General features: G+C 44.1%; 7 protein-coding genes across 8 annotated transcripts; 5 read left to right on the top strand and 2 right to left on the bottom strand.

Annotated features, from left to right (window-relative positions):
• Nucleotides 1-164: 164 nt before the first annotated feature.
• Nucleotides 165-1,411, bottom strand: LOC108605816 (sepiapterin reductase). The gene has a single exon (XM_017995622.2). It carries the CDS (start codon nucleotides 1,174-1,176, stop codon nucleotides 382-384), a length of 795 nt encoding a protein of 264 aa, XP_017851111.1. The 5' UTR covers nucleotides 1,177-1,411; the 3' UTR covers nucleotides 165-381.
• A 1,271-nt stretch (nucleotides 1,412-2,682) lies between these two features.
• LOC108606169 lies at nucleotides 2,683-4,371 on the top strand. Its single transcript, XM_017996021.1, has 4 exons — nucleotides 2,683-2,861; nucleotides 2,924-3,112; nucleotides 3,666-3,754; nucleotides 3,815-4,371. Exons 1-4 carry the CDS (start codon nucleotides 2,799-2,801, stop codon nucleotides 4,344-4,346), a joined length of 873 nt encoding a protein of 290 aa, XP_017851510.1. The 5' UTR covers nucleotides 2,683-2,798; the 3' UTR covers nucleotides 4,347-4,371.
• Nucleotides 4,372-5,010: 639 nt separating this feature from the next.
• On the top strand, nucleotides 5,011-6,911 carry LOC108606179. The gene is made up of 2 exons (XM_017996029.1): nucleotides 5,011-5,599; nucleotides 5,662-6,911. The coding sequence occupies exons 1-2, from the start codon at nucleotides 5,257-5,259 to the stop codon at nucleotides 6,909-6,911; spliced, it is 1,593 nt and encodes a 530-aa protein (XP_017851518.1). The 5' UTR covers nucleotides 5,011-5,256.
• Nucleotides 6,912-7,764: 853 nt separating this feature from the next.
• Nucleotides 7,765-9,897, top strand: LOC108605844 (lateral signaling target protein 2 homolog). 2 transcript variants are annotated; one of them, XM_017995652.1, is made up of 3 exons: nucleotides 7,765-7,905; nucleotides 8,253-8,805; nucleotides 8,862-9,897. In XM_017995652.1, the coding sequence occupies exons 2-3, from the start codon at nucleotides 8,722-8,724 to the stop codon at nucleotides 9,834-9,836; spliced, it is 1,059 nt and encodes a 352-aa protein (XP_017851141.1). In that variant the 5' UTR covers nucleotides 7,765-7,905; nucleotides 8,253-8,721; the 3' UTR covers nucleotides 9,837-9,897. The 2 variants fall into 2 exon arrangements, with proteins under 2 accessions (XP_017851141.1, XP_017851142.1); XM_017995653.1 differs by lacking the exon at nucleotides 7,765-7,905 and having other exon boundaries at nucleotides 8,716-8,805; nucleotides 8,867-9,897.
• Nucleotides 9,898-10,710: 813 nt separating this feature from the next.
• On the top strand, nucleotides 10,711-12,048 carry LOC108605121 (chorion protein S36). The gene is made up of 2 exons (XM_017994683.1): nucleotides 10,711-10,758; nucleotides 11,233-12,048. The coding sequence occupies exons 1-2, from the start codon at nucleotides 10,711-10,713 to the stop codon at nucleotides 12,046-12,048; spliced, it is 864 nt and encodes a 287-aa protein (XP_017850172.1).
• A 1,075-nt stretch (nucleotides 12,049-13,123) lies between these two features.
• LOC108605957 (chorion protein S38) lies at nucleotides 13,124-14,943 on the top strand. The gene is made up of 2 exons (XM_017995777.1): nucleotides 13,124-13,736; nucleotides 13,852-14,943. Exons 1-2 carry the CDS (start codon nucleotides 13,554-13,556, stop codon nucleotides 14,806-14,808), a joined length of 1,140 nt encoding a protein of 379 aa, XP_017851266.1. The 5' UTR covers nucleotides 13,124-13,553; the 3' UTR covers nucleotides 14,809-14,943.
• A 1,681-nt stretch (nucleotides 14,944-16,624) lies between these two features.
• LOC108605122 (protein ovarian tumor locus) lies at nucleotides 16,625-20,184 on the bottom strand. The gene is made up of 8 exons (XM_017994684.1): nucleotides 20,106-20,184; nucleotides 19,318-19,578; nucleotides 19,155-19,252; nucleotides 18,944-19,095; nucleotides 18,499-18,891; nucleotides 18,174-18,442; nucleotides 16,859-18,121; nucleotides 16,625-16,798 (listed from the first exon to the last, which is right to left on the bottom strand). Exons 2-8 carry the CDS (start codon nucleotides 19,570-19,572, stop codon nucleotides 16,625-16,627), a joined length of 2,604 nt encoding a protein of 867 aa, XP_017850173.1. The 5' UTR covers nucleotides 19,573-19,578; nucleotides 20,106-20,184.
• Between the last annotated feature and the right edge of the window lie 1,771 nt (nucleotides 20,185-21,955).

The following is a 21,955-nucleotide window of genomic DNA, read 5'->3' as shown; positions in this document are numbered from 1 at the left end:
CAACAGATCGACGTGAGGCATCGTTATCAGTTTCAACGAACCTAAGCTATTGATGAGCGTGTTATCTGTTGACAGATTCAACCAACACGTTGTATAAGCCACACAGATACAGGTATGACACAATCGACCCCCCTAACCCAGCAGAAAATGAAAAGATTTCAATATTTTGTTTGTTTTGTTGTTGTCGCTTTCGTTGGTAACGTTTGCCGTGAGTAGAGCGCAAAGGATCAGCAGCCAGGTTTTATTCAAGTCCATAAATATCGTAATCAAATCAAAAGAGTCAACCAATTGGAGTTCAGTGTCTGCAGCAGTGCGTGCTAGTGCCAACCACATGAGTAGTTTGTCGAATGTGTTTGGCACAAACCACGACTGCGTTGCTACTCATAAAACAAAAGTGTCGTAGTAGTCCACATCGTGACCGGAGACAAAGGATTTCTCCTCCAGTATGCTGATAAGCTTCAGAATCGTTTGCAGCGGCTGCACACGTGGCAGCGCCTGCTGCTCTGGCGACAGTGACAGCAGCTCAAAGGGATCTACAGTGTTCCCGTTGAGATCGCAGAGCGCCTGATGGGTCTTCAGCAAGCCCGGAGCATAGCTCAGCACGTGGACATTGTGGCGCAGCTCCTCCGCTGCCATGGCACGGAAGTACATATCCCTGGCGCGCTTGCACGAGCACAGCAGCGTGTTGAAGATGAGAGGACGCACCTGCAGCGATGACGTCACATTGATGACAAGCTTCTCCACACCCTGGAGCGCCTTGGCCTGCAGCCAGCATTGATTGAGCGCCACAGGCGCATACAACTGCTGCTGCACATAGTTGGTCCATTCCGCCGGCGTCTGCGGCTCCATGAGCAGCTGCGTAGCTGCCTCGCCCTCGTTGTGCACCAGTATGGCGCGTTGGAACTCGCGTCCTGCACACTGCTGCAGGCAATTGTCCAGCAGCTGCACACCATTGCTATGCTGAGCATCCAACAGACCCGTCAACACCTGCAACCCGTTGCCCAGCAGCTGCGCCAATGCCTTCAGCTGCGTCTCCTGCTCATCGAGCAGCAACACCACCGAGCCCGTGGCCAGGCGACTGCTTAGCTGCTGAGCCAGCGCCTGTCCTAGCAGATTGGAGCTGCCGCTTAACACAAGTAAAGTGCGCTTATTCAAATCCATTCTTTTTGCTGCCATTTTTTTTTTTTTGTTTTTGAACTAGGTGTTGGAATCCTCAGGGATGTTGCTGTTGCCGCCGCTGCTGCTGCTGCTGCTGTTGCTGCTGCTATTGCTGAACCGTTTGCTTGCGTTTGTTAAACTGTACTGAATCCACAAATCCAAGTGAGGCTGCCTGCTAGACTTGCGGACACGTGTTGTGTGTTGTTAGAAATCGAAATTGATGATGTTATAGCTGCCGCTATCTGGCTGAATCTCAATACTCTGAGCTTGTTACGTTCTGTACTTTGCGCTTTTATACAACACAGCTCAATCGCCGCTGATAAGCCGCATCATCTCTTTCTCCCACAGAGAGTGGGACTCTCTCCCGCTCTCGCCCTCTCTCTCTCTTTCTCTGTTGCCGTGCGTTCTGGCCTTGGCTGCTTGTAATTACCCCATCCTAACGGCAACTTTGCCCTCTGGCGCTCGTCGCCTGATCGATCAACCCCCAGACAGAGAAAAACATCTTCTTGATCTTCTTCGCTTATGCCCATCGACCAGTGACAGCTGCTGCTTTCCGGTCTACACACAGATTGTGGACATACAAAATGAACGGTAACATTTCCGTATAAACTGCTATCAGCTTTCATATTTGTTAAAGTTCAAAAGATCAGCAAAAAGAAAAGTTCAATCAACTTGGTAAGTCAAATACGTAAGTTTTCTAAATATTGTGGCCAATGATATAATATTTAATTATAAAAAAATTAATGAAGACTAAGTGATATAAAAAAATGTTTCTATACAAAATTATACAAAACACAGAACAGACATTTATTCCAAGATTTGGGAAAATCACATAAATCCAATCAGATCTGAGTTAGTTCTAGCTAATAAAATATAATTAATAGACGTTAAAAGTTTCTGAAATAGGAATTTAAGAAAACTGTACTAATCTATAATTATTTTTACATATACCATATTAACAAAAATTGTTTTTTAACTTTAAGTGACACAAATCGAAGACGCTGACGTTGACCCAAATAGTCTATAAAATTAGGAACGCAATTAATCGCATTATATATGTATACATACAGACTTATATATATGTGTATAGTATTTGCAAAATACACAAAATTTTGCACTTTCATTGTGAAATTTGTGACAGTGACGCGAACTGCGGCAGCAGCAGCGACGTCAACGGCAGCGATATGAAATTTCATGGAATTTACCACCGCTTTCGGGTGTTGTTGTTGTTTATCAACATCAAAACAGAAGATCAAGCATATGTAGCTGGTCCATTGGGTCATTGGTCACGTGCAATTGGAGACTGAGCGAAAGCGACCTTGAGCATAGAGGGAGAGAGAGAGAGAGAGTGACAGCCAGGTGAGAAGTGAAAGTGTCCTTGCACTCTGCACAGAAATTAGCATTAACTGGAGATAAACAAGAGTGAGAATAATCTCAATTGCATTGAGAACGAGACGAAGACGAAGAAGAAGACGCAGCAGCAGCAGCAACAGCAGTGAGAAGAAGATACCCGAGACTCGAGCGTGTTTTCTCACCTTTGGAGGTGGTATATAAAAACGTGTGGGTCGCTATGCCGTCAGTTCAAACGTTTAAGAGCGAGCACGCGACCAACTACCCAGTAACAAATAATAACAATAACAATGAAGATGCGCAGCTGTCAATTATTGTTAACATTGCTAGTGACGCTGCTCTGCATTGAAGGCGTAAGTGACACGCCCACACGCCTGAGTTTTAGCAAGTGTAACTAAATGTTTGCTATTTACAGCTGCTGGCCGCTTGCGTCTGCTCGGAGAAGGGCACGGATTACTGCCAGAGCTGCCAGGGCTCGACCATAGTGCGTCCCAAGCCGCGCTACTATGAGACCAGCGAGGTGAACCTAGCGCCCATTGGCGACAATTGCTGGTGCAGCAAGCAGTTGATTGAACCCGCTCAACTGCCCAAGACCTGCGGCAAAGTACGTGAACTCTTTCAATATATACACGCGTTTAACAATCTCTTGAGTCGACGCATGCTTGAGGGCGCCATTGAGGCCAAGACGGCGGCGGCACAGCGTCTGGCCGAGCGCTTGCAGCGCTTGGAGCACATTGAGTGCCACAAACGACGCCCGCTCGTACACATGCCACACCCATACGCGGGTTACGGCACTCGACGCTAGCCACAGCAAATCCTTAACAACAACAACAACAACAGTATTCAGTCTAACCCAGCACCTTAGTTCGTAGTCCATACATACATACATGCATCCTCGCCAGCTTCAAAACATTTCCGCATGCACATGCTATCAGCTGCCCAGTCAGTGTGCCACATGCAGCTTGCGTCATCATCATCAGCAGTAGCAGCAGCAGCAGTAAAAATAACAACATTAAACATCATCATCATCAAGAGCATTTTATGGGAACTTATCAATTTAGAAGTACGTGCCTACGCGCTCATAACAATCTAGCTAACAATGATAGAGAGCAACCAAAAAATAACGATACCCTAAACCTCACTCTCGTATTCAACAGAAGCCGCCATGCAAGCCCAGCTGTAGCTGCAGCAAGTGCAGCGGAGATAACAGCTACGACAGCTCCATCATCAGTTCCAGCTACAACAAGTAGGTGGAATGCCCTTCGCCCTCCGCAACTAACTAAATTTATGAAAACTTTCCTTGCAGAATCGGTTATGCTGCCGAGAAGCAACAGGATGAGAGCCCTGCTGCTGACCCGATCAGCGTCAGCTTGGCTGCACAAGCTGGCAAGGCCATCAATGTGCCTGAGGCCAAGCTGGCTTATGGCTTTGCCCAAAAACCCGTTGATGGACAGCAAAAGGTCTTCTTCTCCAATGTGCCCGAAGAGAACTTGTTCAAGCTCAAGAGTGAGGTGATTACACTCAAGAAGCGCAACTATGCCAAGCCACAGGAAGAGGAGGAGGACTACGTTGAAGAGGAGGAGGAGCAAGCAAGCGATGATGATGATGCGCCACCGCAGTTGACATACAAGCAACTGGGCTACGCTACCGAACAGTTCAAGAACCCCAAATTCAAAAAAGTCAGCGCCAAAAAGTCAAGCTACAGCACCTGCAGCACAGAAAGTGATGGCTACGGCAAGGTGGCTGGCAAAGTGTCTGTCGATTGTGGCTTCAAGCCTGGACGCATAACATCCTATCGCAATGCGCGTCGTCAGGAGCTGGACGAGGGCAGCTACTAAAGTATCGCAAGCTACTTTGTATATAGGTTGCAATGTTTGCATGTATATTTATTTATAGTTTTAATGTACACAACGAAATAATAATTTTAATTAAAGCAAAAACTAACTGTTAACAATCTGTCACAATATGTTGAAATTTTTTGGAATTTTTTGTGTGGCGGAGCATTGAAAACCGTTAATAAGCACGCTTGAACAGTGTGTGCATAGCTAGTGTTGAAAATAATTGCATAGCGATAAGCCACCGCAGGTTAGCGATAAACTTATCCGGAATTTTCTACATTTTTTATGCCCCAAAAGTATACCATTTAAATGAAGCAAAAATATGCTATACAGCTTAGACTAATGAAAAAACTGCTTGCAATACTTAAATTTTTAATAAATGTGTGTAGCCCTCAATTGTAACATCGATTTATCGAAGAGCGTTGCTCACTTATCGAACGCACTGAAAAGCAAGCAGTTCAAACAATAAGACGATGCTGCACAAATGTAACTGTAAAAGGCAAATGCACAAATTTAAGCGTCTATATTTTCGAAGCTGCCACTTAATTATGCTGCAAGCGCGCAAGTGCGGCACTGAGAAAACAACGAACGCTGTAAACATGACTTTTGACTGAAATCAAGCCAAGTGCAAGTTATTTGAAAAGGTCAGCAGCAGCAGCAAGTGAAAAATACACATAACGGTATGGGTATGTATGCATCTGTGTGTGTTATGTTCATATGAAAAAAGCTTTGTTCAAGTTCAAGTTCAGAGCACAAGCACTGCAGACTATACAGACTGCACTCCCAGACGTGGTCATGGGAGCTGCGTGAGAGTCATTGACAATATAAAGAATGCGGCAAACCAAGCTGCGGCTAGTAGCCAATACAACAGACAACAAAGCAGACGCAATCCAGTCCGTATCCAGATAATATGCTAATGCTGCAGCCAATAACAATGGCCCTAATCTTGGGCTTGGGCCTGGTGGCGTCAGCGCCAGCGCCAGTGCCCGGCGTACAAGTGGTGTATACGGGTGAGGAAGGCTGTGCCTGTCCCAAACAGCTGGGCTATCAGCTTAATGTGCCCAATCCGAGCAAACCCAAGAAATATGTGGGCGGCGATTACGGCTATCGCGTGGAGAAACCCGTGGCGACTAAGGCCAAAATAACCTACAGCTTTGACCTGACCGTAGAGCAACCACGCACACCAGCACCTCCCAAATATAATCCCGCCAAGCTGTACGCCAAGGTGGATCGTATCACCGCTAACAAAGGAGGTGCGTTAAGCTATATAATTTAATAATTGCAGCCATTGAACGTCTCTGGTTTCATTTTGCAGATTGTGTGGCCAAGCAAACTGGAAGCTGCAGTTGCAGCAGCTGCGCCGCTGGCAAAGAAAGGTATGTACCAAGTTCCGAGAGCAGTCCCAATGCCATTAGGCGTCGTCGCGATCTAAGCGATGCCTCGCCGGGCGCTCTCATACGCAAACGCATAATGCGTCAGCAACAGATGCAAGAACGTCCGCCGCGTTTCATTAAGCAATACCACAAAGATCTGGAGGCACAGCAACAGCAAAAGCTGCGTATGTTTGGTCTGCTGCCAGCACAACAGTCGCCGCAGCCAAAAGCCAAGCGTAAGACAAAGAAGGCAACAAGTGCACGCTGGCTGGGTGGTCATCGTCTAGCCAAGCGTGACATTAAGGGTGAGTACGATTTGCTGGAGCGTGAACGCGCTAAGACGGATCTTACAGCGCCGGAGATAATTCAATACATGCCGGAGACGCTGAATCCCAACTTTAAGCCTGGACAGTGTCACATGGGTTGTGGCGCCATCACAGCCAGTGAGCCACCTGCTGAGACAGAGCGGCCGCAGCATCAAGAGGAACAACAGCAGGAGCAGCAGCATCAGCAGCAAGAGGAACAGCAGCAGGAGCAACCAGCGCAGTCCGATCATACTGAAGCAGGACAAGCGGAGCTATTGCCGCCTCCATCGCTGGTCAACTCAATACCCAACAAACGCTCTGCCTTAAATTTCTATCCAGCACAGATTCCCGCACCGTTCATGAGCCCCTACAACGAATACAAGTTTGTAGATGATATGCAGCTGCGTCGTTTGCTGTCCACCACCTCAGTTCCGGATCCACTGGAGCAAAGCTCAACGCCGCTGCAATTTGCTGGCGACTTGGAGGCAGGCAACAAGCGCAGCTATGCGCAGACACCGGTACTTGGCATGGCCTCCGGCTATCCCGTGGAGCATGTGGCCGACACACAGCTGGACAGCATTATCTCGGGCATAGTCTACCAGCATCCGGACTATATAGACGACAATGCGCATTATAGTGCCGGCAGTCTGGTTGATCCGGAGCCACAGCAAAAAAAACAAACAACAGACTTTCTGAAGAAGCTCATCGATGGCCGACTAGGCGGCTGGGGCTTTGACACCTCCACGGAGCCAGAGTCAGCGTTGCGTGCCGACTATCTAACAGCGCCGGCAAAGACCTATGGCTACAATAGCCAGAACCAAAATGGCTACAGCGTTGATACCTACAACATGCCACCCATTACGGACTTTTTGCGCGCCTGGTTCTAAGACCTCTAGGCACTGCCTGCTCCTCCAGCAGCTTTGTAATATATTTACATAAATTATATATATAGGGAAACACTAAGCTTAAGAACCCTCAAATAATATAGAAAAACGAAAAACAAACCAAAAATAAATATCAAACCTTTGTTGGCTTTCTTTTCTGATTCGCTTCTACGCTTCTTCATTGCAGCGCTGACGGCAGCTACAGCTACGGCTACTAAAGATGTTGATGATGAAGAAGAAGCAGCGCAATAATACCCACGGTGCCCAAAAATTTCTGCTGAGTCCGGCGTATTTGCAAATGCGCGTGAATTTAGGCCAGTGGCGCACTGCCCGCTCCACTTATAATTATTATTCACGTGTACCTATGTATGCACATTTGTATATGTATATGTATGTACATACTGTATATATTCATGTGAGTTTTTTTCGCTTTTATTTTGTCCATACGTCTTTATGTTTACGTTTACTATCCACGTTTTCATATACATACATATGTTTGGCAAAAAACAAAAACTCCAAAACAAAAGTTTAATAAAATGTTTGCTTTATATTTTATATGCTGATTCTTTTTATTTTGAAACATAAATATAATATTAAATAAATATACATATGTATATATAAATAAGAAATAAATATACAGAAGATTCTATCATTATAGTTATAAATAACAACTAATTATTTATTTATATATAGTCAATAATATGTATTGTTAATTTATTTTACATATGTATATGATTATCAAATACTAATGCACTTGACATTTCCAGGCAATATTCCAGCCGAACATATGTAAGTCAGACACAGGGAGCTGCAAAAAAGAACTCGAAGACCGCGCTCTGAGAGAATTTCCCAAAATGGTCCCGCCACAAGAATCGAAGTGCTGAGAGAGCGTCGACAGATGTACACAGCTTTCCGTTTAAAGCATTAGAAAGTCAGTAGAGGACGAGCGCTCAAGCTGGACGGTCGATCGTTGCTGCTGATCCGCTTACTTGCCAATGTATGTGTTGGGCTTATAATTTTATTCAATTGCAATTGAACTCTGTGCATTTGAATTTGTTGAATTAATTGTTGTATGCCATATGTAAGTTATTTTAAGTAAAGTTTAGTTTAAATATTGTACGTGCTTAAATAACTAGCAATGGAATTTTTGTGCGCATAAACTCTTTGAAACTAAAGTTGATTTAATCAATCTTATCACACTATAAACTTTAAAGTTCAACAAATGATTAACTACATTAATCATTTGTTTAATATATAAGGTATGTCAATTAAAGTTTACAAAGCTGTTATCGCTTTTTTATGCTAAAAGAAACTTTGCATTAATCTTGAACATCTTTTTTGCAGCAAGTACAGTTGCCGCCGGAAGTGATCAACAACATGCAACATGTAGTCGCCAAAGAAGAAGAAGAAGCGGCAGCAGCAGTCGCTACAACAGCAGAAACATCTACCTATGGTCAGTGATCATTGAGACCGTGTTCAGATCATGCCGAATGTACGCACTTCATTAAGAGCTGAGCTTAAAAACTATTTAACCCTGGGACTGACTGGCTGGCTGGCTGGCTGACGCATCGAGAGAGTGAGAGCGCTGGCTGGCCGCAAGGTTGAATCAAGTAGCATGATGCATGCATCTGAGATATGTGAGGCATGGAGCATAGATCACGTTCGATGCGGCGTCTTATAAGCCAAACGCACGCAGCAAATGCAGCGTAGATTTTGCATGTATTTAAGTCCCCTTAAACGGGGGCGCTGGCTTCAGTTGGATCACGCCGCAGCGCATTGCAGCAGCGATAGTTTATAGCAAACAAAAAAAGCAATGGGCATGCCAACGAAATGCGTTGGAGTAAAGCTCTTGATGATGATGATAATGCTGCTGCTGGCGGTGACAACAGCACAACAGGTGAGTGTCTGCCACTCAAGCTTAAACTCTTTGACTAAATAGCAAATTGCACACAGCACAGCAATAAGACCACCAACTTCAATGAGCCATACACCAGCAGCACTATGCCTAGCAGCAGCAGCAGCAGTAGCAGCAGCGATGCGGATTTGTTGGTCTCCGGTGATCTGAACAAAGCAGCGCGTGTTGAGGAAATGCGCGGCAGCTTAGCTGCTCGCTTTGAGACGGATACGGAAAGAGAGCCATCAACGGTAGCCATGACTACACCGACTACGCCGCCTGCTGGCAACTACGATGTTATTGATGTGCTGGCTGCCAGCAGCGCAGGCGTAGGCAGCTCGAAAAGCGGCCAGACTACGCGCATTTATACCACAGGCGAAGTGAATGATGACTTTTGGCTAAAGCATCTGGGTGATGACTTCAAGCATGCCATACACCTGCAAGTGGGCGGCACCAATGAAGACTACAATCGCATCGTCAATCAGACCAGCAATGGTGTAGCCGAGGAAGTGCATCATGAGTACTTGCCGGGTGCAGAGCGTCCGTCAGGTGTAGACCAGCAACAGCAGCAGCAGCAGTACCAACACCACCAGTCTGCCTTCGAGCAACCCAATATGGTCAATCAGGCTAGCCTCGATGGCGAGGCTATGGCGCTCAAGCAAAACTATTTGCGCCAACAGCAACGCTACAGCAACAACTATGCGCCACGCTACAATCCACACAACAGCTACACACACACACACTCACACACACACCATACACATACCACACACACACATCCACGCGGATCCAAATCGCGACAAGGGCTGCCCAAACGCTACAAGCAGCAGTCCAGTCCAATCAATATCAACTCCAGCGAGGATACGCTGCACACCGCTCAATCACAGGCCACACCCACAGCTGCCAAGCTGCCCAGCATGAGCCTGCCTGAGCACAATAGTGATAGTCAGCTGCCCTTTAAGTCGGCTTTCAATGACTATGGCAGCCGGCCAACGCGCGATCTTACCTATCTGCTCTACAAGCGTGGACTCTAACTTACACATACACCAAAACACACACACACACAGACACTCACACAGTTACACACACACAACACTTACAATACTTATATTTTAATACAATTTTAGACTTTAAGTTTACCAAGTTTATTGTGTTTCAATAAATTAAGAAATTATAAACAGAAAACAAAACGAACATATATTTAAAAGCCACTAGATTTCAGCATACATCTGAGTAAAATAATTAGCTAATAAGTTTTTAAGGATTTGGGCTGAATTATTAACTTATCAATAATTTCTTTTATGTCACTGGATTGTCTGTACATTGCTCAAGCTAACTCTAAGCTTAACAAAGCTCAATACTTGTAATGAAATTATAATTTTCATGCCACTATATACAAAACTCTTGAACTTGAGCACTGTGCAGTTCTTATTGTCAAATTAAATTTATAGTGACAAGACAAATTTTAAACTACATATCGCTTTTGTAGATTATAACATGCCAACTTAAGATACAAATAATCAATTTTTCAATGTACCTATGAATATTACTTCTGCGAACTATATACGTATTCATTTTGGGTCCTGTATATACATAAATTGAACTTCTGTTTCACTCGCATTGTCATTGATTTCTTTTTATGACTAGTAACTTAAACAAAGCTGTATTTATCAATAAGATTTTGATATCAATATGCTAATACGCTGATAAGATTAACTTTTTAATTTAACTTTTGTCACTTGATCAAGAGTCGATGGCATTCCAGAAGCCACTGAGTCCCAGAAGCTCCATTGAGTCGAACGAGCGAGCGCTAATGCTGTTGATAATTCAACTTGACAGACTTGAGACAGCTTTGCGTAAATCTCTGAGCCAAGCACTGCGACGTACAATAAGAATCTGCAATGCAAGATGAAGATGATGATGAAGAAGAAGCAGCGAACGTCGGTAGCAGCAGCGGTGGGCAGAGCTTTTCGAACGCGTTGCTAGAAGACAAACAAAAGTGCATTAAGAGACGAAAAATTTGAAATCGGAAATACAAAAGACGAAATCGGCTGGGCAATGACATCGCAAAGATCACGTAGTTGGGGCCGTGGCTGGTAACGTGAGCGCGATATAGATGCGTCTCGCCCGGACCGCACATCGAGCTATAAAGAGCTAGCGGCGTGCCCATTTAACGAGCAGTAGAGCATCAACTGGTAGCTGGCACACACACCACAAATACACCACCCCAACAACAACAACAAAATGCATATTGGTCTTTGGTTTGGGCTTTTCGCCGTCGCTGCCGCACCGGTACGTTAACTTAAGCAAAATGCACCTGCGCATGCGCGTTACTCAACACTGGTCCAGCCACCAGGCGTTCGATGATGCCGATAACAAAAACGATAACATTATCTGACTTTTCTCTGTTTTCTCTCTTTCGATTTATAGCTGGTGAGCGCTAATTACGGTTCATCAGGTGGTAATCACCACGGTCATGGTAATAACCAGTACGGAGGTTCATCCGCTGGACTGGACGAGTATGTGAACGCTGCCACTGGTGGCTCGCACGGCGCTGCCAACCAGCTGACCGCTCAGGCTGAGGCCTCTCCCTCGGCTGAGGACTCCCGTCGCTTGGGACGCGTGCAGGCGCAAATCCATGCCCTGAACTCCAACCCCACCTACCAGAAGCTGAAGAACTCCGAGGATATTGCCGAGTCTCTGGCTGAGACCAATCTGGCCAGCAACATCCGTCAGGGCAAGATCAATGTGGTCTCTCCCCAGTTTGTTGATCAGCATCTGTTCCGTTCCCTGTTGGTGCCCTCAGGCCACAACAACCACCAGGTGATCGCTACACAGCCCCTGCCCCCAATCATTGTCCACCAGCCCGGTGCACCCCCAGCTCATGTGAACAGCGGCCCACCAACTGTTGTGCGCGGCAACCCCGTCATCTACAAGATCAAGCCTTCCGTCATCTACCAACAGGAGGTGATCAACAAGGTGCCAACTCCTCTGAGTCTCAACCCCGTCTACGTCAAGGTTTACAAGCCAGGCAAGAAGATCGAGGCTCCTTTGGCCCCAGTCGTCGCTCCAGTCTACCAGCAGCAGGGCTATGGTCAGCAGCAGGGTTATGGACAGCAACAGGGTTATGGCAACTCTGCTGGTCACTCTGCCGGCAGCGGCTCATCCAACACCGACAGCTACTCCGCCGGTGCTGACTCCCCACTGTACGCCAGCCCCGCTCCTTATGGTGCTCCTAGCTACTAAGCCGTGTCTGGCCTGGTCAGCTTGCTGGCCTGCTTGTAATGCAAGCAGACGCAGCTATCCTGCCAATCATGGCGGATATTAATTTAAAAATTTGTTTTTTTTAATGCAAATAAAAAAGCCCAAAATCGAAATTATATCTCTTTGTACTTAAAGTTAAAGCTATATTTAAGCATTAATGAGATTCCACATACACATCACATATCCATACACACACACACATGTATGGGCAACATACATATAATGTGAGTGTGTGTGTGTAATTCGATACTTTGACAGTCATTGGAGAGTGTAAACTTGCGCATTGTATTTGCATTTAATGTTAATCACCTATGATAATAATAAATATAAATTATAATATAATAAAGTTGACATAAAATAATGTATAGTATATTGAACAACAAGTGGGCCAAGTGCAAATGCGGTTTAAACACTTTAATTTATTTCGACATTTCAGCATTTTACGCTTGATCAGTAACTGTGACTGTGACAATTTTTAGAAATTCTGCTGTCGCTGCTCCAAGTAATGCTTGCATGCATTTATATGCTTTGCTATACGAAATATATATTTTGTAATATGAAATATGGCAAGTTCTTATTGCTGACTAGGTCAAGCATCAAATGTAAGCAAACTGGGACTTATGTACATACATATATAGAATTAATTTGTCAATAAGGTTTTTTTATAAGCAGTTACCTGTAGCGATAAGCTACTTACTAGGTCACGGGTTAAGAGCAAGGAGCGCTTTCGATAACATTGCAACAATAACAAGTAAATTGCAAATCAGTCTTAAAATGCCAGAGCGCACATAAAGTTTAATACCTTTATTTATCTGACTAGACATAATGATGTATAAAATATATTTGAAGATATATGAGCAGACTAATGTAAAGTATATGAGATTATTTTCGAATATGATTTAGTGTTAGTTAAAAGCATTTTATGATTTTCGCATCATAATCGTAATGTAAGTTTTTACTGCTGATGAATTCTGATTTCTATATTTTCTATCGTTCTTAAAATGAAAAGAATTCCTAACACTGAAGTTACTCTAAGGAGCTTCTATGTGACGTCATACGTCAGCAGCTGTGACTGCTCTCAATCTCTTTCTTAGTTTTAGCGCTCCAATGCGGAACTGTTGACGGCCCATTTGGCAATCGCAATCAACGAGCTGTTGTGGTGCTAAAAAGCTCGATATGGCGGATTATGTGTCAGGGCACGATGCACGAGATGCAAGATGATGAGCACCAGACTTGGGGCAGCATCAACGGGCAGCGGTGGTGCAATGGGTACTCATTGTTATTGCTTTCTACGTAACACGCTGAGATATGCGCGAATGGAGATGCGTGCGAGCAATCTGCAATCAGCGTTTGGCCATGTTCGCTAACTGGGCGTGGGCCACAACAACAAGAACAAAATCAGAAACAACAACAATGTTGTTGCACTGAGAGCGGAACAGAGTAAACCGGCAGCGACTGCTGCAGCAGCGGCTTCGAGCCCGGGCCAAATGTCACGTAGCATGGGGCGAGCGGTCGGTGGCAGCTATTTAAAGAAATCTTGGAACAAGCCAGGGCATCAGACGACAACAGCAGTTCGCCTTGAGAGCACAAGCAGCCACTCGAGACGTCAACTGGGACTGGACACGATGAATAGACACAACTTCATATGGGCGTTAGCCGCCTGCTTAATTGTACGTAGCTAAATCCCATGATTCGAAAGCTTTAGCAAAGCCATTGCCATTGCTTACGGCTGCTGCTCTTCTATTCTGTTCGGTTGTATTCTTACGCTCTTCTTTCTTTGTTTAGGCGTGCGCCTGCGCAAACAGCTACGGCGGACAGCAGAGCTACAGCTCCGGCGGACAGCAGAGCTACAGCTCGAGCGGACAGGGCTACGGCTCTGAGGGTAGCGATGGTGCTGCTGCTGCTGCCAGCTCCGGTGGTGCTGGCGAGTACGGCAGTGCTAACGGTCTGGGAGATGGTGCCAACGCTGGCGCCATTGCTGGCGATGCTGCTGGTGTAGCTCAGGCCAACCAGGGCAGCTACGGTTCCGACCAGAACATTCCCTACAAACCAGTCAACACCAAGGGCAACACCCTGACCTCCTCCATCACCTACCCCCAGAACAAGGGCGAGATTCTGATCCATCGCCCCGCACCCATCATTGTGCGTCGCCCACCCACCAAGGTGCTGGTGAACCATCCTCCACTAGTGGTCAAGCCTGCGCCAGTTGTGCTCCACAAGCCTCCAGCAATCGTTCTCCGCAAGGTCTACGTTAAGCACCACCCACGCCGCGTTAAGGTTGAGCCCGTCTTCGTCAACGTGGTCAAGCCCCCAGCAGAGAAATACTTTGTCAACGAGAACAAGCAGGGTTACGGCCAGGGCTCTCATGGTGCCTCTTCCGGTAGCGGTCTGTCCAGCGGACCCGGCCCCATTGTTTCCGGTCCCCGCTCTCACGGCTCCCACTCCCACGGTGGCCAAGCCATTCCCGCCTATGCATCCGGTGCCGACAGCGCTGCTGTCAGCGCTGGCTACCAGCTGCTCCAGGGTGGCAACCATGGTCTCTCCGCTCTGGCCAACATTGCCGGTGAGCGCGATGGCCAATATGGCGGTCACAGCCAGCAGTACGGTGGTCAGAGCCAGCAATATGGTGGCTCCAGCCAGCAGTATGGCGGCTCCAGCCAGCAGTATGGCGGCTCCAGCCAGCAGTATGGTGGCTCCAGCCAACAATACGGTCCCAGCCAGTCTGGATCCGGTGCCTACTAAGTGCATCGCTTACGGCAGCGGCCAACGACAGCAGCCACTCTGTTGTCGCTGATGACTGCTGCCACAGCTGACAGCCGCACTCCGGCTGGCCTTAGTTGCTATGTTTTTAACTTGGCTTGGACGCCCGCAAGGTGAAGGGGCGCGCAAGTGTTTTGCAAACAAATAAAAAATTTTAGAAAAAATTGAAACTGTTTAATCGAATAACAATAACATATCATAGATGTGTAAAATGTAAATAATTTAAATTACTTACAAATTACCAAAGATAAGCTAAGCGATTATATAGTCTACATTATAATCTAAATATTATTATAGAAACTTTGTTAACTGTCATGATGATGATAAAATTTATAACTTTATCATGATATCATGCTGGAGTCTTAGCACTTGATTGATAATCCATCCGTTTATCAAGCACTTCAGCTGTATCGCATATTTGTTGTATAATGCAGAAACAGTGACAACTTGGAGTGGAGTACTTGGTATAGCATATCAAAGTCAAAGCAAATTATGGGTATTCAAGCATTAAATTAATGTGTTGGTTAATGTTGGTTTATTAAATAAGCAGTTGGCTAACCTGTACTTAGTATTTAGAACTTAGTGTTAAGTTAGCTATAATCAATTTAGTATGGAGCTGTAGCCTTTCTCGCTCTTTAAATATGCGTGTGCCTAACATTCTATTGTTTTTTGTTTGATTAACTATAGTTTGCAGCTATAGCTACTAATTATAGTGGCAGGCATCTAATTAAATGTCCTTCGCATAAGCAATAAATATCAATTGCTTAACATAGTAATCAAATCGAGTCGCATTTCAACTAAAAGTGCGAAAATGTAGGTCGCAGCCACATGCAATTCACATTTGCCAGATTTGAGAAATCAGCATAAAAATGCGACACATTTGCGAAGCGTTTTCAGTTTTGTAAGCAAAATTAAATCGAGCACAAAAAGCACTGCGCGAAAATAACAAAAAAATAAACTACGTACTATACAATAAATAAAAAAAAATAGTAAACGTTTACAAAGATGCAGTTTATAATGATCTACTTGTGGTTGTTGCTGCTGATGCTGCTGGACTTTGTCAACGCTGTGGTAAGCATTAGCAGCTAAATTTAAATTAATTAACAATTAATTTGACCGTTTTTCATAGCCAGTTCAACGCGTACCTCATCCAAATGAGAATCAGCGTCTGGCATTGATTTTGAATATGCTATTGAATATCTTAAGTAATCTGAGGTAGCGTTCCAAGAGAAGTACAAGCTTTGCTCATATTAGCCAGTAGTGGCTCAAGAACGGCGGCAAGGTTATATGTATAATCATGGGTCTAACACTTAGTTTGAGTAGTTTATCAACTGAAAGACCACGTACGTACAAGCATATGGCTAAAAATTGCTCTAAATTAAAACTGGCATTTCCGTTGTCTTGGCTTTTAGTTTATTGAATTTGGTTTTTTTTTTTTTGATTAGTTAGTAATGTGCTTTGTTATTTTATATAGTTAAATATGTTTTACATTTTGATTTGTACATTTTTGAACGGTTTGTAAAATATTTTTGTTGTTTAATATTTTTTTGTTTTGAATAAAAGCGCTAGCTAATAGCATAATTTTTAAATATTTAAAATGTAATGCTGGCATAATATTTTGCGTTGTTTTTTTTTTTTAAATAAAGCAGTCGTTAAAAAATGTAATCGTTGTTGTACAAATTTAAAAATGTTGGAATAATTAATGTTGCAAAATAGTTTCTAAAAATGTACGCAATGCAAGCACAATCTGTGCTAAGTTAGTTAATTTAAATTTTAAGAAGCAATCGCAATGGTTAAGTTAATGGCGTGGCACTGCATAAGCGGGAGTTGCAGCTGTAGCAGTTGCTGGCGCTGGCGGGGGCTGGTTAGTTCCTAGTCCATCCAAGCTGTGATTATGTGGCATCTCATAGGGCATGCCATGTGGCATGTTGGCGGCGCCTGCTGGCGGTGGTAAGTTCCAAGCATATGGGTTCTGTAATTGAAATAAATGTATTTACAAATAATTTTTATATTTTTTTTTTTTGCTTTTTACCGCTGCGCCTTTGGACGACGCATAGTATACGGCCGGTGGCAGCGGCTGAGCTACTCCAGGCGCATAAAAGTTGAAATGATTTCCATTCGTATTCGGCGACGGAGTGGGTGTGGGAGTGGGCAATATCATGGCATAGGGCAGCTGCTGATTATCCTTTCCTACATCTAATAGCTGTTCCGGACGCTTGCCGCGCGTTTTGTTGTAGCCAGCGCGTTTGCCACGTCCACGCGTCTTATCGACGGCTGCGTCGCCAGCTGGAGTAACAGCAGCAGTTGCGGCGACAGCGGCTGGCGTGGATGCAACGCCTGTAGCATCTGGCGAGGGCGGCGGCGTGCCGTTAAAAGCAGCGACCTCTTCGTTGCGCAGCTTTTGTTGGTCCGTGTTCATATTTTGCTGCTTGTTGTTATTATTGTTATTGTTAAACTGTTGCATCTGATCGTAGGACATGCGCATGTGCATATCGACGCCCATGTTGTAGAAATAGCGCAACGTACCCAGATCGCCGGGCAAATCTTCACCGTTGGCATGCAGCGAGCGACGCGGTTCAGCTTGCTCATGATCGCTGCCGGTCTTCGGATTGCTGGAGCTGCTGGTGCAGCTCTTGCTGCTGCCAGTGCGCATGCTCATTGGTGGAAGCAACAATCCTGCTGGTTGCGGCTGCACTGCTGGTGGCCCGAACATAAATGGTGGTGGAGCAAAGTTTGGCGTTGGCCCTGGTAGTGGCATGGGTGAGTGCTGTGACGGCGGTAGAGGTTGCGGATAGCCGCCATAATGCATGCACATATAGCCATCGCTTCCCATCGGCATCGGCCCTGGGAACATGCCACCTGGAAAGTCTTCAGGCCAAGCTGGCAGCGCCTGACCAGCAGGTGCAGGACGTCCAGGCATTGGCATATAATTAACGAAAGGCGCCACAACTGGTCCTGTTCCTGCAGGTATAGCCAGCTTGGGCTGCTTGCGTTGCTCACGCGCAGCTGGCGCAATAGTCTCGCTAACTTCCTCCAGAGGCTGATATTCGAGTGCGCGTTCGTTGTAGCCATAGCCTGAGTTGATCTGGACATACTGCAACATTTCGGTTTTGCTGCTTTCAAAATAGTTGGTAATGTCAAAGATTTTGCTCTTTTTCCACTTGTGCAGCTTGGGACGGGGCGGCAATTTGGGCAAACAGAATTGACGCTGATTCAGCTGACGCTGGAAGCGAATGGGCACAGCCCAGGGACGGAACTCATCCGGCGGCAATGGATGCAGTGTATCATAAGGCACCTATCAACGCAGTTAAAGTTAAGTATAACAAGCATAAGAATTGGATTCTTACCAGAAACTTCTTGCCGAAATCTTCAACAAACACCAGGCAAAAGGACTTGCCAGTACAAATTTTTTGTATGTGGCAAGTGTACAGCTGACGATGGTTGTCATAAAGCAACTCGACGCGACACTTGGCGCCGACTTTGAAGTTATAATCATTGGCATAGCTATTGTAGCGTTTTGCCTCCTTGCGCACATCGTTCCAGCTATCAAACTCTATGTTGCGATACATATAGGGATCCAAGGACTTGGCCACCTTGTAGGGAAAAGGCGTAACAGCTGCAAGTAATGAAAATTATAAGCTTTTGCTTATGAAGAGTTAAACCTACGATTACCATCATTCAGCAGCTGGCGCACGCAAGAGATCATTGGATTTGCACACATGTAGGGCAGTTCGCAAGCCTCACGTGGCATAAACAGATTGTTGTTATTGTTGCTGCTGCTGTTGTTGTTGCTGTTATCTTCACGCTTTATCTTCTGTTGCTGCCTGGCTATGCTATGAAAGTGACACATCTGATAGCTCTCTAAAATGCACTTGGTATGCTCCGGCAAATCCAGCTGAAAGCTGCGCCCATCGCTGCAATTGATGCGTATAACGTGACCGCGTGCGTCCACTTCTTCCTCATAGCTGCCCCAGTCAAAGGTCTGCGGATGAAGCATTCTCTCCACAGCATAGTTGACGTCGGGTAGATTAAACAACATCTTGTAAAGCAGATTAAAGCTAATGGCTACAAAGACAATTAATCCTGGCTGCTAATACTAAGTGAGCAAATTACTTACACTGACACACAGCGGCCGTCTCTATGTAATGCAAAGTATAAACCGAGTCAAAGTGATATTCATTGGTAAAAACGCGAAAGTTGTCCAAAAAGCGCTCGTTATAGGTGATCACAGTGCCCAGATTCAAAGGCTCAAACAATACGACATTGCGTCTGGAAGAGAAAAGTTAGAAGCTTTCCATACTGCTTGCAGTCAACGTTGCTCCTCTTACCGATACATGAAGCAGAGAGCGCGCAGCTCCACCATAGTGCCATAAGTCTTGGGCTTGGACATTTCCGTCATATAGTTGTCAAAGTCACCACGCACATACTGCATGCAAACCAGGTTAGTAAACTAAATATTGTCAATTTGTGTGTCCTCTTTACGTTACGCACCTTTTCAAAGATGCGTCGCTTGCGTGTCATAAAGCGGACGCACTCCAAGCGCACCTCATAGTGCAGCATCTGAGTGTCATACATTTGTTCGGCAATGACACGGAATAGACATGAGGCGTCTCTTGCTGTGTGCTTGCGGTACATGCCGTGGCTTTCCAGATATGTGTCATTAGGATCCGGCGAGTGTTGACTGCCTGATGTAATGGGTCGGCTCTGCATTACTATCGTCATATTGTCTCGATCAGCAAAACCCATTATGCGCTGTAGTATATACACACCATATAAATAATTGCAAAACAATTGTTTATTTAAAAATACATGCATACACAATTGCAAATAAATCAAATAATAAGTAGTTCAAGGCTTTTAATTGTACAATTAGATCAGTTAATACAAAACGCAGTTCTTCTTTTTATATTTTGCTTACAACGCTTCTAACTTGCTTTAATAGCTTTCTTATTGTTTTCGCATAAATTTTTCTATTGATCTCCTTTTAAACTGAACGCGACGCCATTTTTAATTTTTTGGTCATTCACTTGTTAATTATAGTATTGCCTTTTCATTCGCACATTAACTGTGCGGCTGGTGCAACGAACGCTCAGAATCACCAAAACGCCGTTACTTGTGTTTCTAAGCAACCCTTCCCTTTTAGTGAGTATACACTTAATGCATACATACATACATATGTATGTATATATGTAATGATCTTTTATGTACTTGCTAAATGGCATGCATATGTAGATACATACATAAAAGTACAATATATTTATTTAATTAAAAGAACTTACCCAAGTATTAAATAAAGCAAATTCACAAATCACTCGAAATATTGCAAAATTAACAAAAATACAAGTATAGAAAAGAAACTGATCGCGACCCAATGTACGTATATTTAAAAAGAGACGCGAAAATAATTATAATTATAATAAAACAAAACGAACGAGCGAGCGTCTTTCTGCTATTATCCCGTATGACCTTAATGTCCGTCAAATCTGCGAATTTTCAAATCTTTCCACAGTCATTGCCAGATGTAAAAAAAATCATAGCGTAATGACACAGCTGATCCTATCAGATTCTACAGTCCACAGCCCAACAAACTTTTGAATTAAAAAAATATAAATATATATAATATAACTTTAAACATTTTACGTTTATTTATAGAATTGCAGAATATATAGAGAGTATGCGTTTCGTATTGCATAAATTAATTGTAAGATACTCCACTGTCAGTGTTGTCCTATTAGAAAAGCTGTGTCCTCTCGCGTGAGTAAGCACGATATCGCATATCGTAGGCCATCGATAGTGTAGTATCGATATGTTCGCTGACCGTCGGGCTGTCATCGCTAATGAAAGCGCGGTTTATTGTTTGCACGTAGTTTTTGTTGTTGCTCCTTAACTAAGAATGGGGTGGAAAGTGTCGTCTATGTCTGTCTGACAATTTCTTCGTTGTTGCTGTTTTTGCCTCATTTTGAAATTGTAAGTCAATGAAGCGAGTAAACTTCAAGTTCGCGCTGTTACCGCGACTAAAGTTGTCTGGAAGAGATGTGAGTGTTATTTTTAAAAATTGTTACTTAAATGTTGTTATTTTTGTTGAGTTCATTATCTTGTAAGTGTGCAGTTATTTTTGTTTGGTGTTTTTCAAGTGTTTCGTTATGTTCTCGCTGTTGGCATTTCTTCATGCATACATGTTCAGCGGCAACACAATCTTCATAATTTCTATTGTTTTTTTTTTGTGTCTCAAATTATAGTTTTTTTCCGCAAAGGTATGACAACATAACCAAAAAACTAAATGAAACAACAGTCAATCAAACTCAGAGATGACTATAATCCGAATCAATTTACACGTGCTACAATTAACAACAAAAACAACACACACATCCATGTGCACCTTTCATGGACGGTTCTTTTTTATCTGAATTTCATTTGATTATGAAATACACATAATATGTAATGAAGACTGACTCCGTCAGCTGCAACGTGCAGTTCTCCTACTTGGTCCTTTTCGCTCTGCATACGCCTCGTATTGCCCACTGTTGGTAAAAATCAATATGAATACAAAAAAAAAACAATGGCAAATAGTAAAGCTTTCTTTACCAATTGCACGTGTTACGTGCATATGCACATATATAATTTGCAACTGACTGTATGTATGTATGTGTGTGTATCAATGTCTGCTTAACCAAATCAATAACAAATTGATAATGTCTTTATAAATAAGTTTGAAGGGCGGAGACATTCCTTATCCTACTTCTTAACTTTGCATTGTTTACATTTTGTCTGCGGTAGGCGGCGACAAAACTACACGTGTATGTATGCGTGTATGTACCTACATGCACGTGTATGTGTGCGTGCAATGTGCTCATGCACACACTCACACACATGCATTAAATGAGCGGCATTCGAATTGTATTGTTATTGCAAAGTGCAATGAATGAAATTGAAATTTGTTTTTGCTCTCGCCTGTTTATTTTCTGGGTCAAGTTAAAGTATTCACATAATATGTATCTAAATACGTATGTAATGTTACAATGTATAACTGTCAATGTCAAGAGCCTGTTGAGGTCAGTATTTTCGCCAACTTGTGAAATGCCATTCTCTTAAGCCGACTCTCTGTAAGCTTTGTGTGTTTGCGTAAACA

The sequence above is a fragment of the Drosophila busckii genome, chromosome X (assembly GCF_011750605.1).
Source record: "Drosophila busckii strain San Diego stock center, stock number 13000-0081.31 chromosome X, ASM1175060v1, whole genome shotgun sequence".
Taxonomy (NCBI): domain Eukaryota; kingdom Metazoa; phylum Arthropoda; class Insecta; order Diptera; family Drosophilidae; genus Drosophila; species Drosophila busckii.
The sequence above is the reverse complement of the archived record's forward strand: the minus strand, read 5'-3'. Positions and strand labels throughout refer to the sequence as shown.